The sequence below is a fragment of the Poecilia reticulata genome, chromosome 2 (genome assembly GCF_904066995.2).
Source record: "Poecilia reticulata chromosome 2, P_reticulata-male-v2, whole genome shotgun sequence".
Lineage (NCBI taxonomy): Eukaryota > Metazoa > Chordata > Actinopteri > Cyprinodontiformes > Poeciliidae > Poecilia > Poecilia reticulata.
The window spans coordinates 276,985-295,605 of NC_088831.1; the positions used below are offsets into that span (position 1 = coordinate 276,985).

At 38.6% G+C, this 18,621-nt stretch overlaps 1 protein-coding gene and 1 long non-coding RNA gene across 2 annotated transcripts in view; one reads left to right on the forward strand and one right to left on the reverse strand.

The window, feature by feature from the left end:
* chrm4a (cholinergic receptor, muscarinic 4a) overlaps window positions 1–18,621 on the reverse strand; it is a 39,659-nt gene that overhangs the window by 10,758 nt on the left and 10,280 nt on the right. Inside the window, exons 3-5 of the mRNA XM_008430160.3 lie at window positions 17,558–17,712; window positions 16,845–17,046; window positions 6,743–6,826 (exon numbers count right to left, since the gene is read on the reverse strand). Coding sequence (XP_008428382.1) covers window positions 6,743–6,826; window positions 16,845–17,046; window positions 17,558–17,712 — 441 coding nt within the window. The remainder of the gene's footprint in view (window positions 1–6,742; window positions 6,827–16,844; window positions 17,047–17,557; window positions 17,713–18,621) is intronic.
* On the forward strand, window positions 8,527–18,261 carry LOC145554479 (uncharacterized). Its single transcript, XR_014090446.1, has 2 exons — window positions 8,527–14,286; window positions 17,586–18,261. It is a non-coding gene; the product is annotated as an uncharacterized LOC145554479 (long non-coding RNA).

Sequence of the window (18,621 nt, forward strand, 5' to 3'; positions counted from 1 at the left end):
TGGAAATGCACGAAAACATTCTATAGACCAACAAGAAGTTGGATAACCGCAGAAAGTAAGGCAAATATCATGCCAATGTTCGTTTCGTTAAAATATTAGTTGTATTTATTGTTGTGTAGACAAAGGAGGAAGAATTCACACTTTTTGTGTTTTCAATTGAAGAGTTAAAGCTAATGGCCCAATTGAGACAGATGTTCTCCATGATGTATTGGGTTACGCTGCCGTTACGTTCCTGTGCTTCACTGACTGCATCCTGGCTGACCTTCTCCTCACAGACTAAGGTTACAAGTTGATGTGAGGGTGGAGGAGAGAAGCACATGATTGTGGTTTGATTTCCCAATCAGAACATTTTTGAAGAACTTCATGTTTGCAAACATTTGTGTTGAATAAACCTTCCATCCATCCTGACAGTTTAAAGTGGAGCTGAGTGAGACCAGAACTGCAAAGTCTTAATCCAACAGGATTGTTGTGAAAACCTGAAGAACTACACAGTTATATGCCAGTATGTCTCACAGATGAATGAGTCTGCTGTAAAATCTATCAACCTCAGCAAAAAAACAAGATTCAACTGTGTCAATAGATTGTCTTATTATCCAAAGTGAAATGATTTCTGTACGTTATGAGCTCAGCAAGGAAGAAGCCATTGCTCCAAAATTGACAAAAAAATTATTTGGAAATTTGCAAAAGAAAATATGTTTTCAGTTTTAGAAAAAAAAATCTGTAGTATGATGATAAAATAAAATTGAAGTTTTGGTTATAATTTCAATTTCTGTCAGGAGGAAAGGGACAGATGCTCCAGGTCATACATGTTCATGAGGTAATTAATCCAATTACTACAGATCTGTATGGAAACTGTTCAAGATGAACAAAGAAAACAGAAAATTCATTATTTTTTCAGGCATATTTAAAAAGGAAACAGCTTTAAAAATCTTCACTAAAACAGAATTCATGTCAGACATTGAAATGAGTGTGTACAGTTACAGTGTGTATAAGAAACTGGTTTCAACTCTGTTCTTATTTAATTCAAGACAAACTTAAAATATTTTCTAGTGCTGTTCATAGAATATTCAGAAGACTCAAGAATTAGCAACATATTTCTGTTTATTGTCACGTAGCTTATCTTTTTCTGACCATTGTCTTCTTTTTCTAAGGAAGCCAGAAGGTTGTGGGTTTAAATCCCAGTCCAGGTTCTTTCTGCTGGAACCTTCCATGTTCTCCTCAGGGACTCTGACTGTTGGGTTAATTGGTCTCGTTAAATTACCTTTGGGTATGAATGTGTGTGTGCATGTCTGTTTGTCTTGTGTTGTGATGGGCTGGTAGCGTCTCCAGGGTGTAACCCACCTCTCACCCGTTGACCTCTGGAGATAGGTCATAAAGAGTTAATAGATGGATAGAATGTACTGCTTTATATATTTCAATAATGAATTAAATAAAGGTTGTAAGATGAGGTTATAGCCTTATCATTATTATTATTATTATTATTATTAGTAGTAGTAGTACTGTAGTAGTAATATGTTAATTTCTTTGCACCTTCTGCCTATATATTAAAATTTTTCCAGTCTTTAATATTTCTGTTTTCTGAATTTTTAAATTCGTTTTTTAAAGTTTATGGCATTGATCCAATAAAACTATTTCTGAAAGGCTGACTAAGGTTGTTTGGCGATCACATATGCATTCAAACTGCACCAGAGTTCACTTCAACCAAATCCAGGCCCAGGTTTTTTATTGGTCAGAGTTTGATTAACATCCCCAACATAGTAGAGTTTTGATAGTAACTCTACTATGTAGAGAACAAGGCGGGTGTGAATTCAATGTAATTCACATATTTTCTAAAATGTGTCTTGGTTGCAAAGTCAGATCACAAAAACCAAATAGGTCATACATGTCTGGCCATTTTTTTTTAACACACACTGCTGTTCTTTGGAAGCTCTTTCCAGAGCCTTTACTTGCGTCTGGGTTCACCATTAAAATGTCTGAAAGATAAGCAAATATGAACCAGCACATTTGTGTGCTGATAAGAGCCGCTGCATGTGATACAAGTATCCACGGAAACCAGCCATCAGATAGAGAAAACATGGCGATCTCAGTGTCCTGCCTCATGGAAAGATGCTCCCCCATGTCTTTTCCCAGGAGTTTCCCGCTGTGGGAGCTCATCTCCAGCAGAACATCTCCCGCCCTGAACAGCTCGTGTCAACAGCATCTGGGGAAAAGAGCCGAGCCAAATTGTCTGTAGAGTCTTGTGAGCATCTCTCTGTGTGTGAATAGAGCTAATGGGAACATGAATCAATAATGTGAGGTTTGAATGTATTAAAAGTGTTTTTTTGCCCCACTGATGTGTAAAATACAGAACGCTGGGAATGTCTTAATCTAAATACATGGGCAGGGCTTCAGGCAAGAGGAATCTCTGTTTCAACAATTGTTTTGGCAAAGAGTTTCACAGTTAACTGGTTAAAAAAAGCCTCAGCCTGAGTGCTAAGAATAAACTCAGTGGGGAAAACGGTTCGAGGATGTGTGAAGGGCAGCTTAAACACCTGGAACAGTTTGTTTCTACAGGTTAGAGAAGGAGGCAAAGATGCTCCAAGGAGAACAAAAAAGATTATTTTGAAACATTCTGATCTAAGAAGCAATGGCATTTAATCACCTTTTTCTTTTTAATCTAAAATATATAAACTTCAAGACTGATTTGCTAAAAACTAAATGATTTTGCAAAACCAACTCAGTTTTGAGGGTTCTCCTATTTGCGAATTTCGTTTTCACAGAAGACCTGCTTATTCGTGAAATTATTTTGTAGAGCATATCTGAAATATTAGATAAATGGAGCTTGGGAAGGGGAAGGGACTAGGTGCTGTGCTGTTTGACGTGCTGCTGGCTTGTGCTTGAAAAACAGCAAATCTAGGAGCACCGCTTATTTTCCTTGGTGCTGATTGGCTGCAAAATAAAGAAGCATAGGTAAAGAAGGCTGTGGAGGTTAGCTAGCAGTAGTTTTCATTGTATTCACGTATATTAAGGTACATTTGGCATTTTAACTATCACAGGGTTCACCATACAACCACAACAAACTGTGTCAAATTTCTGAAGCCCAGCGCTGTTACAAGGAATTGTAACCTCTGATAAAAACAAGGACAGAAGTGTCACAGAAACATGTTTCATAATATATAAGTTTTGAGAAAGATAATGTCTGAAATCATGTTGCTGTTTTATATTTAGGGGATAAAATGCCCAACAAATCCATTTTCAGCTCACACAAATTATAGTGTCATTTCTTATGGGAAAAAAAAATCTACATCAAATGTTATAAAGTCATTTACTTTATGGTTAATTATAAAATAAATTTTGCTTAATCACAGTGTTTGGAAAGCTGGCTTAAATTTCATTAACCATTCATTAGCTGCTTAAAGATCTCCATAACCAGTTTGTCAGCTAAAAATAAGAGCTGAGAAAAATAAGTTGACATAATACAAACAATGGTTTATGATATGAAGGTTCAGCAGTAAAACAAACAACACTCTCTAACTCTTTCAGGAAGTAACAGAAGAAAGCTCTGCAGACCTCACTGCTAATGTTAAGGTCAAAGGTCATATGGCTTCCATAGGGATAGTTCCAACATATCTGATTTGTTTAAATCATTTGCTAAAAGGTTCCCCAGAAATTACACATCTAAATGTCCTAAACAAAATTCTGATTTAGATCCACCTATGTGGCTGAATTAAAACAATTTACAAAGAAGAGAGGGACAAAATTCCTCGATAGCGATTATGAAAAGACTCTTTGCCAGATAACATCAACGATTGGTGGGAATCATTTGCTAAAAGGGTTTGTTACATTTTCTACTTAGGCCAGACATGACTGGATGGTTTATCAATTAAATTATTAAAAAACACTTTGTTGTATTTACTGAGAAAATATTTGATGATCAAAAAAATGATTCAATGTGTCTTTCTGTAACGGGGAAACATTGTTTTCAAATAAATTCATTGATGTTAACTCAAAACATTTACATGCACAGATTTCTAGTCCGGTTAGACTGGAATCATAAAACAACACATCCAACATTAGTAGATCATATAATGCCAAAGACATTATATGACATTATATGTATCATCCTGTTTGATGGTTATAAGTATCATCAAACAGGATGATACTTATAACCCAGAAATGATGCTGCGCTGACATGGCGCCTTCTGAATATTATTGAAACAAAGATTCATATTTTCACAAGAAAATTTAAGTATAAATCAAAAACAGACAATATTTCAATATTCCTACTGATCTCTGCAATTAAATTATATTCCAGTTTACTGTTACTATTATTTCACTTCTAGTGCAAATATGCATTAACAAAAGACTTTACAGTAAAAATGATGGTGATAGCAAATTGAGGTAAGGACATTAATATTATCAAATCAGCTGCATTTGCTCTCAATTGGAAGCATTATGATGAGCTTCTAGACCATGTCTGTAATGATAATGTTTCATTAACCTAATCAAAATTAACCAAAATATTATATGAATTTATGTAACATATGAGTTTCACTTTTTGAACATATTTGTTTACTGAAGTTCCTATTTATTTTGATGAACCTTTACTTAATCTGTAAAACCCTGACATAATCTGTACGTTGTGTTTGTCAGAGGTCAGACTCAGACAGTGAAGGGTTAAAGTTAAATGTGATTACAATCATTTCAGAACTTCAAATATCATCATATTTGCTCTGATATATAGTTTTAACTGAAACGGTGTGAAGGAGCAGGGAGACGAAGGACAAGACATGCAACATTTTAACCACAAATTCTAAAAGTGTTTTGTTGAGAAAAAGAGAGAAGATGTCAGATGACGATATGAAACGGCCGTATGTAGCTAAAAATAATCCCGACGTGGTGCTGGGCGTCAAACACACAGAGCAGGTCAGTCAGCATCTGAAGGAAAATGTCCAGAAAATGTCCAGACTGGCATCAGATTGTTTTATGTCAAACCTACTGTCCTTACATGCAAATTCAGACTCTGAAAGTTTCATCTTGTTTTTCTTTCGTTTTTTTTTCTTGCTCTTCTGCATAATGGTGCATTCATTTGAAAAAAAATATTTGCATACATCACTCAAACAAGCTGCCATTTGCTTCCCTTTTTATGTCATTATATAATTCTCCTGCTTGTCATTGTGTCCATTTTAAGTTTGACATCAAGCCATCACTAAACCACTAGATTTTATTACAACTGAATTTTAAATCTCTAACGGCTGAATTGACTGGGTTTTAAGAATTATGTAGGAGTTAGTCCAATTAGGACAAGTCATCTTCAGAATTAGCTTTAACGTGGCGATGTCCAAATCCAGGAAGTTGTTTTGATCTTTTTCAGAAGTTCTGCTGCTCCGTTCTTCATATTACATCCAGATTCAATGAATATTGTAAAAGTACTTGAGCTATTCAGCAAGAAAAGTATATATTTTTATCTGAATCTGAATTAGACTGGAATACGTTTTTTTAAACTTGGGTAAATTTGGATACAATCGGACCAAATATGTCGGGTTTTAGAGTGATTAGAGAGAATTTATGTGAAAAATTGCTATATTAAGAAACCAAATTGAAATAAATGATATTAATATGATGAAGTTTAACTACACTATGATGTAAAAGCTCTTTGAACTTCTATGTTGCTGAGATTTGCTGTACAAATAAACTTTTTGTGCATTGGAGAATAAATTAATAATATACTCTTTCTGATATTAAGAAGTTGTTTCTCATTGGCTGTCAAGAGAGATGCATTTCTCCTTGTTTGCCTCTGATTGGCTAGTCAGTCCGTGTTGAAGGAAGCACAGAAAGAATCGAGAAGGTTTTGTCTGAATTCACTGAAATGAGATCCAAAATCGCACAGCATTCTGGGGGATGTAGGCAGAGGAAAGACTAGCTGCTCAACCTCTCCTAGCCAGCAAAACAAGATTGGTGGCATCGACTAACTCGCTCACATTTTGGTTACCTAGCAACAACTTGTTAATTAACTTGTGCAGCAGCAGTTTCAGGTTTTGCCATCATATTTCATAACTGCTTAAAAAAAAAAACTGGATAAAACAGGAACGGTCACAGCAGCAGGTCGGCAGGATTTTAGATTAAAAAAAACAAAAAACATCAGTAATTATCAATATTGACTGATATGAAATGCTGATGTATATCGTTACATGTTTTTCAGCCATAGTTATAACACACATATACCAGTAATCAACGTCTGAGGTCGTCACAGAGCTGCTGCATTTGCACTCAGAGAAAAGGGGGCTGAGTACTTTTGCACACCGCACCTTTCAGGTTTTCATTTGTAAAAAAAATGTTTTGAATCATGTTGAGTTTTCTTTCTGCTTCACAATTGCACACCACTTTGTGTTGGTCTTTCACATTAAATTCCAGTGAAATATATTGTTTGTGAATGTAATGCAACAAAATACGGAAAAGTTCAAGGAAAAGTATTGATAATTTAGCAAGCCACACTATGCAGATCACCACTTCTGAACAGAGACGTTGAACCTTAGAGCAGGAAGTTTACAGCAGCAGAAAACACACTGGGTCCCAGAGTGTGTTTAAACAACATGAAAGGATCTCTATGGTTATATCAACAGTTCAGGTTTAATGATGCGAGGAATATTCTCTTACCACACAACTGAGCAGTGCTTAAATGTTACAGCCTACATGAGTTATTGACCATGTGCTTCCCTTTATGACCACTGACAACAATATTATCCACATTTTGGACACAAACCTCAGACGTCGCCTCACTGTTGGCCTTTGGTTCTGTTGGAGGGATAAAAGCTGTGGACGAGTCGTTGGAACTCTCCTTCTCCTCCTGTAAGAAAGAAAAAGGCACAAACTCTAATGCCACTCAGTTATGTAATAAATGCAATCTCTCTGCTTTAATTTGAAGGCACTCCAAAGCTGCAAGTAGGGGTTAGAGGACTGCAACATTCTGCAGATGGTTATGAATTTAGAATCTGCTTCAAGGAGAGTTGTGACAAATTCTCGTTAGATCTTCTGATTAATAGAGCAGGTAGGAGGATTGTGGGATATTCTATATGTGAAATCTGCATTCTGACTTTAGTCTGTGAACTGACATCAGTGAAAGTGAAAGGAGCCATTCATTGACTGGAAAGAACAGAAACAGATCCATCAAAGACGTAGAGCGAACATCCAAAGTGGAAACCTTCACCTTTCACTAAAACGGAATACACTAATGAGCCCAGACACACAGAAAGGCTACACCAGGAGTTTATGATTAGATGGATGGTAAAAAACCAATACTATGGGTACTACAGGCATAAACATCAAGGGTTCATCACAGTCAACGCTGTCAAGTATTTTTTATTATACTTCAGGCTTATTTCAGCAAAAACTTTTCATCTTTCTTTCCCACTTTTAGAAATGAACGTTGCAAACCGTTACACATAACAGTTTTGCAGAGGTCAGTCAGGTTAGTACAACCAGTTAGTTTCTGATCCTGATCGTGCTGAAGATTTAAAGAATCAGATGTTTAAAGATGTTAAAGAATCAGTACAACAACAGTTGTGTTCAATATACCAGACATCCAATACAGTTAGTCCCAAAAATCACCCATTTTCATGACCTTTAACATCCATGCTCCTGATTCTATGGGTGAATTGTCAAACATAGCAGAGTTCAGTGAAGGAGGGTCTACTGTGATGAATGTTATCTGAACATTCCTGGAGATAACAGAAGTCAGAACAGAGTGAAAATGAATGGTGAGAGTACAGCGCCCTGTGGTGCTGCTGACCGACGGTTAGACACACAGTCCTTCAGTCTCACAAACTGTGGTAGAGGCTAGAACGCTTTAGTGTTGAATAAAACCCACTTGGCAAAAGAGTTAACAACGTACAATCAACATTTTCTGAACCAAAGAGTTATGTTGGAACATTTAAGGGAGTGATAAAAGACAGATTTTTCTTTTTGGGCCACAAACAGTTTGTCAGATAAAACACTGATTTTAAACTATGATTCACTGTTGATAAAGGCTGTAAAGAAAGGGAATGTTTCTCATGCTATGGTGTTTATGATCTACTCCTCTAACAATAGTGATCATGGATCAGGCTGAATACAAGAAAATACTTGAAGAAGTCATGTTTCCTTACACAAAGGAGCGGCTGAAACTCAAACAGGTCAAATATGCTGATTCTGAGGCAACACAGATGGAAGCAGATCTCAGCAACAGCTAAACATCCGTTCAGTGGTTCACTACGTTTTCAAAGTTTTCAGTTTACACAATAAATGTTTGACTCTGTAAATTAAATATGGAAACTCTTATGTTAATTTGGATGATCTAATATCCTTTTCTCACCTGTTTCTGTAGACTAATTAAATGTTTATCCTTTGTTGTCCCACAGAGGGCAAATTCAGGTATCACAGCAGTGTGGACATACATAATCACACAAAGGTAAAAATAATAAAACACTGAAGAATATTCTCTGTTTCTATGACATTTACCAAAATAAAAGCTATCAGAAGGATTTTGAGCATTGCTCACTTTTTATAGACATGCTATTATTTTGAACCCAACTGTAATTTAGCATAAACACTCCATGCTGCCGCACAGCTGCTGCTGGAGCTGAAACAGAAGGTAAAGGTGAACATGTAGGCCGAGGGCATTCATCCTTCAGAACAAAACAACAACACTGACAATCATATAGGCGCGCAACGTTCTGCCTGCACAAAAAAGTAACAATGAGGTTTTCAGTGTTGCTATGGAGATCTGTCTCAGTTTTACTGGGGTGTGGTTTCTCAGTTTTTAACCCGTTTCACCTTCTCTCTTTCTTTGCCTTAACATTTCCTCCATCATCTTGATCTTTTTCTTCTTCATCAGCAACACAAACATTCAAACTAAGACTGTCCTTTGTCGAGAAAAGTCGAGCTCATCCCACTTCCCCATGCTGGAGATTTTAGTTTAATAGTAATAACAAATAAAATTACCGTAAAATTAATTACACAGGTGACATCAAGACCCAACAATAGAGTCAGACTGTAATAAAATGAATCTGGTTGTGTGTGTTGTTATTGTGTCCTGCAAACTTTGCTTTAATTCTACTTTTTTCTATTTAATCATAAAAAATCATAGTCAGGCAGAAAGAAAGTCATGAAACAGGAAAGGTTGATTTCCTTAATAAAGAGGAAGTTTCTGTCTTGCATCAGGCTAAAAATAGTTCAGACCATTCCTTATTTTAAAGCATTAAAGGTTTTTAAAGAATAAAATCTAAACATTTTGAGAGATTGGATAAAACCCAGAGTAAAATACTTAAAATAATGACTTATAATTATGCCAATAATTAATATCGGTTTAACCAGTGGTTGATGTTGGTTTGATTATAAGAATATTTACACTTACTCTCACACTTGTGGAAGTACTTAAAGGTGAAACAAGTAACTGTAACATGGTATCAGATAATTACAATAATGGATTATTATTGGGTTCTTTTCAGAAATGTCTGTAATAACTCACATTATGATTATAATAAGAGTAACTAATAAGTTATGGTTATTATAACATTATAAATGAATGTTGAATCAGATAAACTAAAAGGTTATAAATGTGATTTTGACATTGAACTTGAAAAGGTGTAAAATGTTGTAACTGTAATTAAAGGTCACTGATGTTGTGTAGGAGGTAGATGGTAGGTGGAAGGACAGGGCGAAAATGGGAACTGATAGGATAGCGGAGGTGACTCAGGCCTTATTGCTAAACTTCAACTGGCCTAAGAAAAGGTTGGGCAGGAAACAGAGGTAGGAGGAACTATTGAGCAACTTGGGGACATTAGAACAGAGATCCGGTCATAAGGTCTCCAGGGTGATGGAGATGAGATCATCTGTCCAAGCAGTCAGCCAATGAGAGGCACAGCAACAAAGCTAGCCAATGCAAACGCACCAAAAGGTGGATAAACCCTTTATAAGGTGGGTGCAAAAGAGGAATCTTTGGTTGGATCCTTCAGGCAGCTTCGAGCCAAGACGGAGATGGACAAAGAACTCTGCAGCTGAAGAAGAGCCAGGGCCACAGAACCGAAGACTGTTCTGCACATGGGGACCAACCCGTTAGCCCCGCAACATGTGGCTTCAAATCGCACTTCTCTCAACAGCTGGGTTTATACCCCCAAAGACAAAGACCAAGGCAAAGATGAAGATAAAGACAAAGAAAAAGAACAAAGGCAAAGAGGAAGAACTGGTGTGTTTCTTCCGTGGGACCAGAAAGATCGTGAGACGAGGAGAAGGGAGCTACAGAGCTGCAAGACAAGAAGCTGAGTACCGCTACGCGCATGAGGAAGTCACCCTGATGCCCGAGACCTGCTGCTCTAAGTCAGTACTCTTCCTGTACTGGGAACCTCCTGCTGCTGCAACACCTTCTTCATCATCAGGCCAGTTCTGGGGTTCAAAATGCCAAACTCTGTCCGTCTCTCTCAAAGTTTCCCTTTTTTAGTTCTCAGTGTCAGCATTAGGGAAAGATAGGCTAGATTATTGATTTTACTTATTTGATTATTTCTGCTACTGAATTAAGCTGTACTGACCCTTGCAAAATTGCCTTACTAATAAAATAATTAGCATTTAAGAAAATCTAAAAGATGTTGTGGACATTCAATTAATGAGTCACCTTAAAGTTCTTTGATGGTTGTGAAATAGCTATGAGGTTTGATTCTGGGAGGAAAAAGTAGAAATGTTTTATAGGTTGCTTTTGGCCAAAACTAAAACAACACCCTTGGGACTCGCCCGAGTCACTAAAACCAACCTGGTTCAGTAACAAGTGCAAGTTGTAAAAAAGAGAAAGAGCGACCGTTAACAGGTGTGCTCTGTGAAGCTAGTTGGTTGCAAGCTACTCAATCTGGCTAATTCACAGGGTGAAAAAGGGTGGGACATCTGGAGGGGGAGGTCGTTAGAAACCAGGCGAGTCTTTCTCGATGCCAGCTTAAACAGAGTTTACTCAGTTCTGAACAGGGTAAAATCCCATCAGATTTAGAAAACTCAAATTACCCGTTAGATGGAGAGCTGGCTGCACATCTCCCTCCTCTGAGAAGGGGAAGTAGAGTGAGAGAGAAGGGGGGGGAGGTGTTGCGCAACAACAAGTGGCGCCCAACGTGGGGCGTTGCGTAACCACAACAAGGTGGAGCCCAACGTCATAGAAGTCTAAGCGTGTAAAACAGGAGGATAGTTCTGGATCTCGCAGTAACTACACGGCGTGTGGGTGAGGGGAGTTTCACTGAGGACAGTTGACCATGTCCATCAGTGACGCTAGTAGCCAAGATAGCCTAGACCCATTCCTGCTCGATGGCTTAAGAGAGGCTTTGGGGGATAGGCGACTCGGAGACGAGGAGTACGACGCAAGGTCGTACGTCCAGAAGATGTAAGTAATTTCACAAGGAAGTGGTGAAATGCATCTGGAGCTCAAGGTCGAGCATCTGAGAACACGCATGAGGGAGCTCATTGGCGTGGAAATGATGAAGTGGACTGCTGTGTCCAACAGAGAAAAATTGTCTTTGTCGGAGCCGAGAAGTGGGACAGTACTCCCAGAGGACGGGAGGCCCCATGGATAACAGAAAAGAGAGGTGAGGAGTACCTCTTGGTGCTGATGGACATGGTGTAACAGTGACAGCTGAAAAAGAGCAGGTCTTCCCCTGCAGAGGAACTCCGTTCACGTCACAGAAAGCCGGAAGGCGAAGGCACTTCTCCTTTTTGCCCAGAGAGGGAAAGGGGAAGTTGCAGTTTACAGTGTCATTGAAAACAGGACAGAAAGTTTGGATTAAAGATCAAGATCGGCCTGTAGTCACGGTGATCAAGTTGAAATTCAATGGAATGGATTTTGTGAAGCAAGTACTGCAATGTAAAAAAGTATTACTTATGAAGAAAGGGGTCCACGAGGTCAGTGTTCAAGCCAGTTCTTAGCTAAAGCGAACCAGAACATTGCAAGAATCAAGCATCATGCCATCCTGTGTTAGACTGGCTACTATTACAGGATGATTGCCATTCAAAGAACAACTTCAAGGCTTAGGACTAGGAGGGCCCTGAAGAAATTGGATTATGCTAAAGAAGAACTCCTGTCACAAAAGGATGGATTAAACAGGAAAAGGGACTGAAGTCGTGAGGAAGGAGTGGCGTCATAGACAACCACCAAGATCAATCCTGCAACAAAGTGTTGAAATCAACACCTGGAAGCAACCTGTGGACTTCACAGAGTCCTGCCTGACAGAGTCCTGTTGCCTCCGACAACTCCAGTAACCCTTTAACGACCCCAGCGATGGAAAAGGATTATGATTATGGATAAAGCGTCGTGCTGCTTATGCTTTTTGTTTTGCTCTACTGAACATCCAGAGTTTTTTTTAATTTTTATTTGAGGCTTTTTGCCCATCAACCTGTCCCTAAGGAATCTTCTACATCCTGAAGAACCAACGCTTCATTCAGCTGAGGATTTTTTGTCACTGTTAAAGGATCAGAGCGACCTGGGTTCTCTTCAACATTCGTCACTTCCTGAGAGACATCAAAACTCCAAGGAGGGGGTGTCAAAGAGCAGTGGAGTTTGAAGACTGCTGAGCCCTTGGTGACAACTGAGAATCTGCATCTTCACATCCCAGACTGCTGTGGCCTTGGTGACGATGGAGGATCTTCACATCCCAGACTGCTGTGGCCTTGGTGACGATGGAGGATCTTCACATCCCAGACGACCATCTTCTCTTTCCAGGGGATGAGGACGCAGACCTGCAAGAGGATGTTGGGTTCCCAGCATGTGAAAGGTCTGACCTCGCGGAGGGGGTGTCGAGAAAAGTCGAGCTCATCCCACTTCCCCATGCTGGAGATTTTAGTTTAATAGTAATAACAAATAAAATTACCGTAAAATTAATGACATAGGTGACATCAAGACCCAACAATAGAGTCAGACTGTAATAAAATGAATCTGGTTGTGTGTGTTGTTATTGTGTCCTGCAAACTTTGCTTTAATTCTACTTTTTTCTATTTAATCATAAAAAATCATAGTCAGGCAGAAAGAAAGTCATGAAACAGGAAAGGTTGATTTCCTTAATAAAGAGGAAGTTTCTGTCTTGCATCAGGCTAAAAATAGTTCAGACCATTCCTTATTTTAAAGCATTAAAGGTTTTTAAAGAATAAAATCTAAACATTTTGAGAGATTGGATAAAACCCAGAGTAAAATACTTAAAATAATGACTTATAATTATGCCAATAATTAATATCGGTTTAACCAGTGGTTGATGTTGGTTTGATTATAAGAATATTTACACTTACTCTCACACTTGTGGAAGTACTTAAAGGTGAAACAAGTAACTGTAACATGGTATCAGATAATTACAATAATGGATTATTATTGGGTTCTTTTCAGAAATGTCTGTAATAACTCACATTATGATTATAATAAGAGTAACTAATAAGTTATGGTTATTATAACATTATAAATGAATGTTGAATCAGATAAACTAAAAGGTTATAAATGTGATTTTGACATTGAACTTGAAAAGGTGTAAAATGTTGTAACTGTAATTAAAGGTCACTGATGTTGTGTAGGAGGTAGATGGTAGGTGGAAGGTCAGGGCGAAAATGGGAACTGATAGGATAGCGGAGGTGACTCAGGCCTTATTGCTAAACTTCAACTGGCCTAAGAAAAGGTTGGGCAGGAAACAGAGGTAGGAGGAACTATTGAGCAACTTGGGGACATTAGAACAGAGATCCGGTCATAAGGTCTCCAGGGTGATGGAGATGAGATCATCTGTCCAAGCAGTCAGCCAATGAGACAGGCACAGCAACAAAGCTAGCCAATGCAAACGCACCAAAAGGTGGATAAACCCTTTATAAGGTGGGTGCAAAAGAGGAATCTTTGGTTGGATCCTTCAGGCAGCTTCGAGCCAAGACGGAGATGGACAAAGAACTCTGCAGCTGAAGAAGAGCCGGGGCCACAGAACCGAAGACTGTTCTGCACATGGGGACCAACCCGTTAGCCCCGCAACATGTGGCTTCAAATCGCACTTCTCTCAACAGCTGGGTTTATACCCCCAAAGACAAAGACCAAGGCAAAGATGAAGATAAAGACAAAGAAAAAGAACAAAGGCAAAGAGGAAGAACTGGTGTGTTTCTTCCGTGGGACCAGAAAGATCGTGAGACGAGGAGAAGGGAGCTACAGAGCTGCAAGACAAGAAGCTGAGTACCGCTACGCGCATGAGGAAGTCACCCTGATGCCTGAGACCTGCCGCTCTAAGTCAGTACTCTTCCTGTACTGGGAACCTCCTGCTGCTGCAACACCTTCTTCATCATCAGGCCAGTTCTGGGGTTCAAAATGCCAAACTCTGTCCGTCTCTCTCAAAGTTTCCCTTTTTTAGTTCTCAGTGTCAGCATTAGGGAAAGATAGGCTAGATTATTGATTTTACTTATTTGATTATTTCTGCTACTGAATTAAGCTGTACTGACCCTTGCAAAATTGCCTTACTAATAAAATAATTAGCATTTAAGAAAATCTAAAAGATGTTGTGGACATTCAATTAATGAGTCACCTTAAAGTTCTTTGATGGTTGTGAAATAGCTATGAGGTTTGATTCTGGGAGGAAAAAGTAGAAATGTTTTATAGGTTGCTTTTGGCCAAAACTAAAACAACACCCTTGGGACTCGCCCGAGTCACTAAAACCAACCTGGTTCAGTAACAAGTGCAAGTTGTAAAAAAGAGAAAGAGCGACCGTTAACAGGTGTGCTCTGTGAAGCTAGTTGGTTGCAAGCTACTCAATCTGGCTAATTCACAGGGTGAAAAAGGGTGGGACATCTGGAGGGGGAGGTCGTTAGAAACCAGGCGAGTCTTTCTCGATGCCAGCTTAAACAGAGTTTACTCAGTTCTGAACAGGGTAAAATCCCATCAGATTTAGAAAACTCAAATTACCCGTTAGATGGAGAGCTGGCTGCACATCTCCCTCCTCTGAGAAGGGGAAGTAGAGTGAGAGAGAAGGGGAGGGAGGTGTTGCGCAACAACACCTTTAAACCAGGGTTTTTCAACCACTGTGCCGTGGCACACTAGTGTACCGTTAGTCAGTTGTGCCGTGGAAATTATCCAATTTCACCTACCGTTTTTTCAGGACTATGAGCTGTTACTTTTTTCCTGCACTTTGAACATGCGGCTTTTCTGTGGATTTTTCTTCAACCACCAGGGGGCTCTCTAGCAGGAAGTGAATCATTGGAAGTCAAAATTGGAAATCAAAGAAGAAAGTGCTCATTTTCATTTAGAACAAACACATGCTAGCAGCTATGCTAGCAGTAGGCACGACAGAGAAATGTTTTCAAACTCGTATGATGCAGCTTCTAAGTGGAGGAGTATCGATCTGGAGGGAACTAGAGCCGCTGCACGTAAACTCGGCGTGAACAAAACCGGATATGGAGACGGAGAACTGCGTCCTTAATATGTCCAGCAGTTATTAGGACGCAGCTCTCTGCTGCCCTCTGCTGAGTCCTTATGGGAAACCGAGAGCGGCAGAGATACCAGCGGCCTGTAGCCTGGTGCGGCTGATATGTGTACGTTTCCGGGAAGGGGGGGGGGTTCAAAAAATTTGAAGGTACGGTTTAGTATGGTGCGCTCATAGACCGGAAATTACAGTAATTAGTCTTAAAATATTTTTTGAAAACGAATTAATTATCTGCAAATAATGTCATCTTTGAGTGTCTCTGCTGGAGTGACTAGCAGCGTAATCATGTAATTTTATTACCACTAGATGGCAGTAGGTACAGAGCATTTTACATTAAAACAAGAGAATTAGTGATGCATGAACGTTACTACATTCATGCATCACACACCACAGTGTTGTGGAACTGTTCAGGTGTTCAGGTGTATTTTTGTAGTGGACATGTTAAGTGCAATTTGAAATAAGAAATGTAAATTATGATAAAAATAATTCTTTGTGTTTATTTGATTCCTATTCAAGACACTTTGATAATAGTGACTATATATGTAATATAGGCAACTACAGAGTATCTTTGTTTACATTTTCGGTTGGTGGTGTGCCTCGTGATTTTTTCAATTAAAACAATGTACCTTGGCTCAAAAAAGTTGATGAGATTTCTGTTGATGACACTGAATGAAAAGAGGCTCAGCTCCTGCTCTTCACTGACCCTCCCTTCCTCATTTCCTTAGTCTAATGTCCAGCGCACATTACAAGAGTTGTCGGCCCATTTTCAAACCCTGAGAGACACATTAGCCGACAGAAATCCCAGGTATAACGGTTCAATCGGGTTCGTAGTGCCGTGTGGTGTCCAGCCACATGGGCACAAAATAATGGCTACAAGTCCAGTTAGCTAATTATTATCGTTTATCGCAATAATTTTTTAGACAATTAATCATCCAGCAAAATTTGTTATCGTGACAAGCCTAGTTCAAAGATGTATTTAGAGTTTCTTCTCCTCATTTTCAAACATCTAGACAGAACAATTTCAAGTGAAAGCAACAGAAGAAAAAAGGAACATAAGAAGATTTAGAACCAAAGAGGGTTTAAAGAGGAAATAACTCAGGTTTTCAGGCCGAGGCCCTGAGCTATACACCGCAGGGCGAACCGAGGGAACGGACGATATCCAGCTCCACAGTTACCGGAGGGCACTGAATAAATGTGGAAATAGCTCTAAGACTACATTTATTTATTTATGATTTAAGGCCATATTCCCACAGAGAATGTGATAATGCTGATCATCTTAAATTCCAGATTTCTTTAACAACACAAGACATAAACATCCTGCAAGTTTAATCAAACTGGATGCAATTACCCTCATATTTAAGCTTAGAGTTTGATTTTTCCAACAACTAAACTTTCTAATGTCTAATAAGCTTGAGAAGAATAAGCCAGTACCTGTGCCAGTCTGGGACTGGGGTGCCCCAGGGCTTCGGCTTGGGGAGGTTTCTGTTCCTCCACCTGGCCGTTCTTTACTCCATCCAGGGCGGTGGTGGTGGAGTCCAGGCTGGCCTTGGGAGTGGAGCGAGGACTGGCTTGAGGGCTGGTATCGTTGTTATTGTTCTGCTTTATCATGTGACTCTTTAGCAGGTTGGGAGGTCTGGGGAAATTATTATATTCAATTATATATAGTTATTATGTTCAATTAGAAAATATGCTTAAGAGACTCTTGAGAATGTTTTTGGACATTGCCAAAACTGTTTTACAATGATATCAAACAGTAACTCCTTTTTTGTCCTGCTTCCTGATATTAAAACATTCTTAAGTTATCCTGTTTTGTTAAATTGTTTAAATTTTCTAAATGTCAGAATAATTTTTTTTTTCAAAACTCTTTGTGACTTTCTTTAAATTTAGACTCATTATGTCATCAATCAGTTTTGGATGATGTTGCAGGTGGATAAAGGTTTGATGAGTTAATTCATGACATCAGAGCCACACTGAAAAGTTGAACCAGATTTAATGTCAGAGTGAAGAAAAAGATTGCATCATTATATACAGGGTATGTAAACCTCTGGTATTTTTTAAGCTAGGTTGAATTTGAGAAAAAAAATCCCTGTTATGTCCAGAAAGTTTCAAAGAAGTTTGATGTTTAATTCACTGATCAATCTTACTTGATTCCCTTCTTCTCTTTCTTCTCAGGTTTGTGTTTGGAGACTCTGCTCCTGGAAGCCAAGGAGATGTTGATGTATAGGACTGTCATAATAACGACGGGCAGATAGAAGGCAGCTATAGCCGTCCCAAAGGTCACTGCGGGGTTAGAAAAGAACTGGAAGAGGAAACAGAGAAAAGAAAAATGTATCTGTTCACAATCAGAGGGAATTAAGATATGTAAGAGTTAGATACACAGGCAACAATTTAAAATCCAATAAAAAGCATTTTGTCCTTACTTGACACGTTTACTAGATTAATATTGAGACCAAGACTTTACTCTGACTAATACAAACCATGTAGAGACTATACAGAGACTATTTTTGGTCAAAATAAAAGGATATTCTCACAAACTCAGCTCTGGTTGCATTTATATCAAATTTTCCACCAATTTTGAAATTGGATTCTTGAAGGGGTGGAAATAAAAAAAACCTCTTCCTAAGAATTTACCAGATATTATTCGTTTCAAATTGGCTTTTGGGTTTCCATCATCTATTCCCACTTGAAATGTAGAACAGTCCATGTCATGCTTCATGCTTCATGAGAGAAGCTTCACGCAGAAAGACTGGCTGGGATTCAAACCTGGGACCTTCTTGCTAAGAAAATACTGCCAAGTTGTTGCAAAATCATGGTCATAGTCAATAAATATGGTTTTTTTCCCATTGCATATCTTCCTCAAAGTCCTGATGCATATCTTTATTTTCCTGGAATCCACCATAAGTAGTCATATTTTTTTTCCAGCATTAGCGTTAGCGTTAGCACATACTGACACCAGTAGAATGGAAGCATTCGTTGGATATTTTCAGGATTTATTTCACATTGTGATGCTAACATTGGGAAATGTTGAAAAACCAAAAATAATTCATCTTCACTGGCAACATTGCTTTCGTTTAGTTTGATTGAAGTGTAATTTTTTTTTTATTCCATCATTTTCTCATAGAATACTGAAGATGAATACAGAAGCCATAGAAACATTACCACCATATTTAGGTTTCACCTCACTGTGATCATTAGAACTGATTATGCT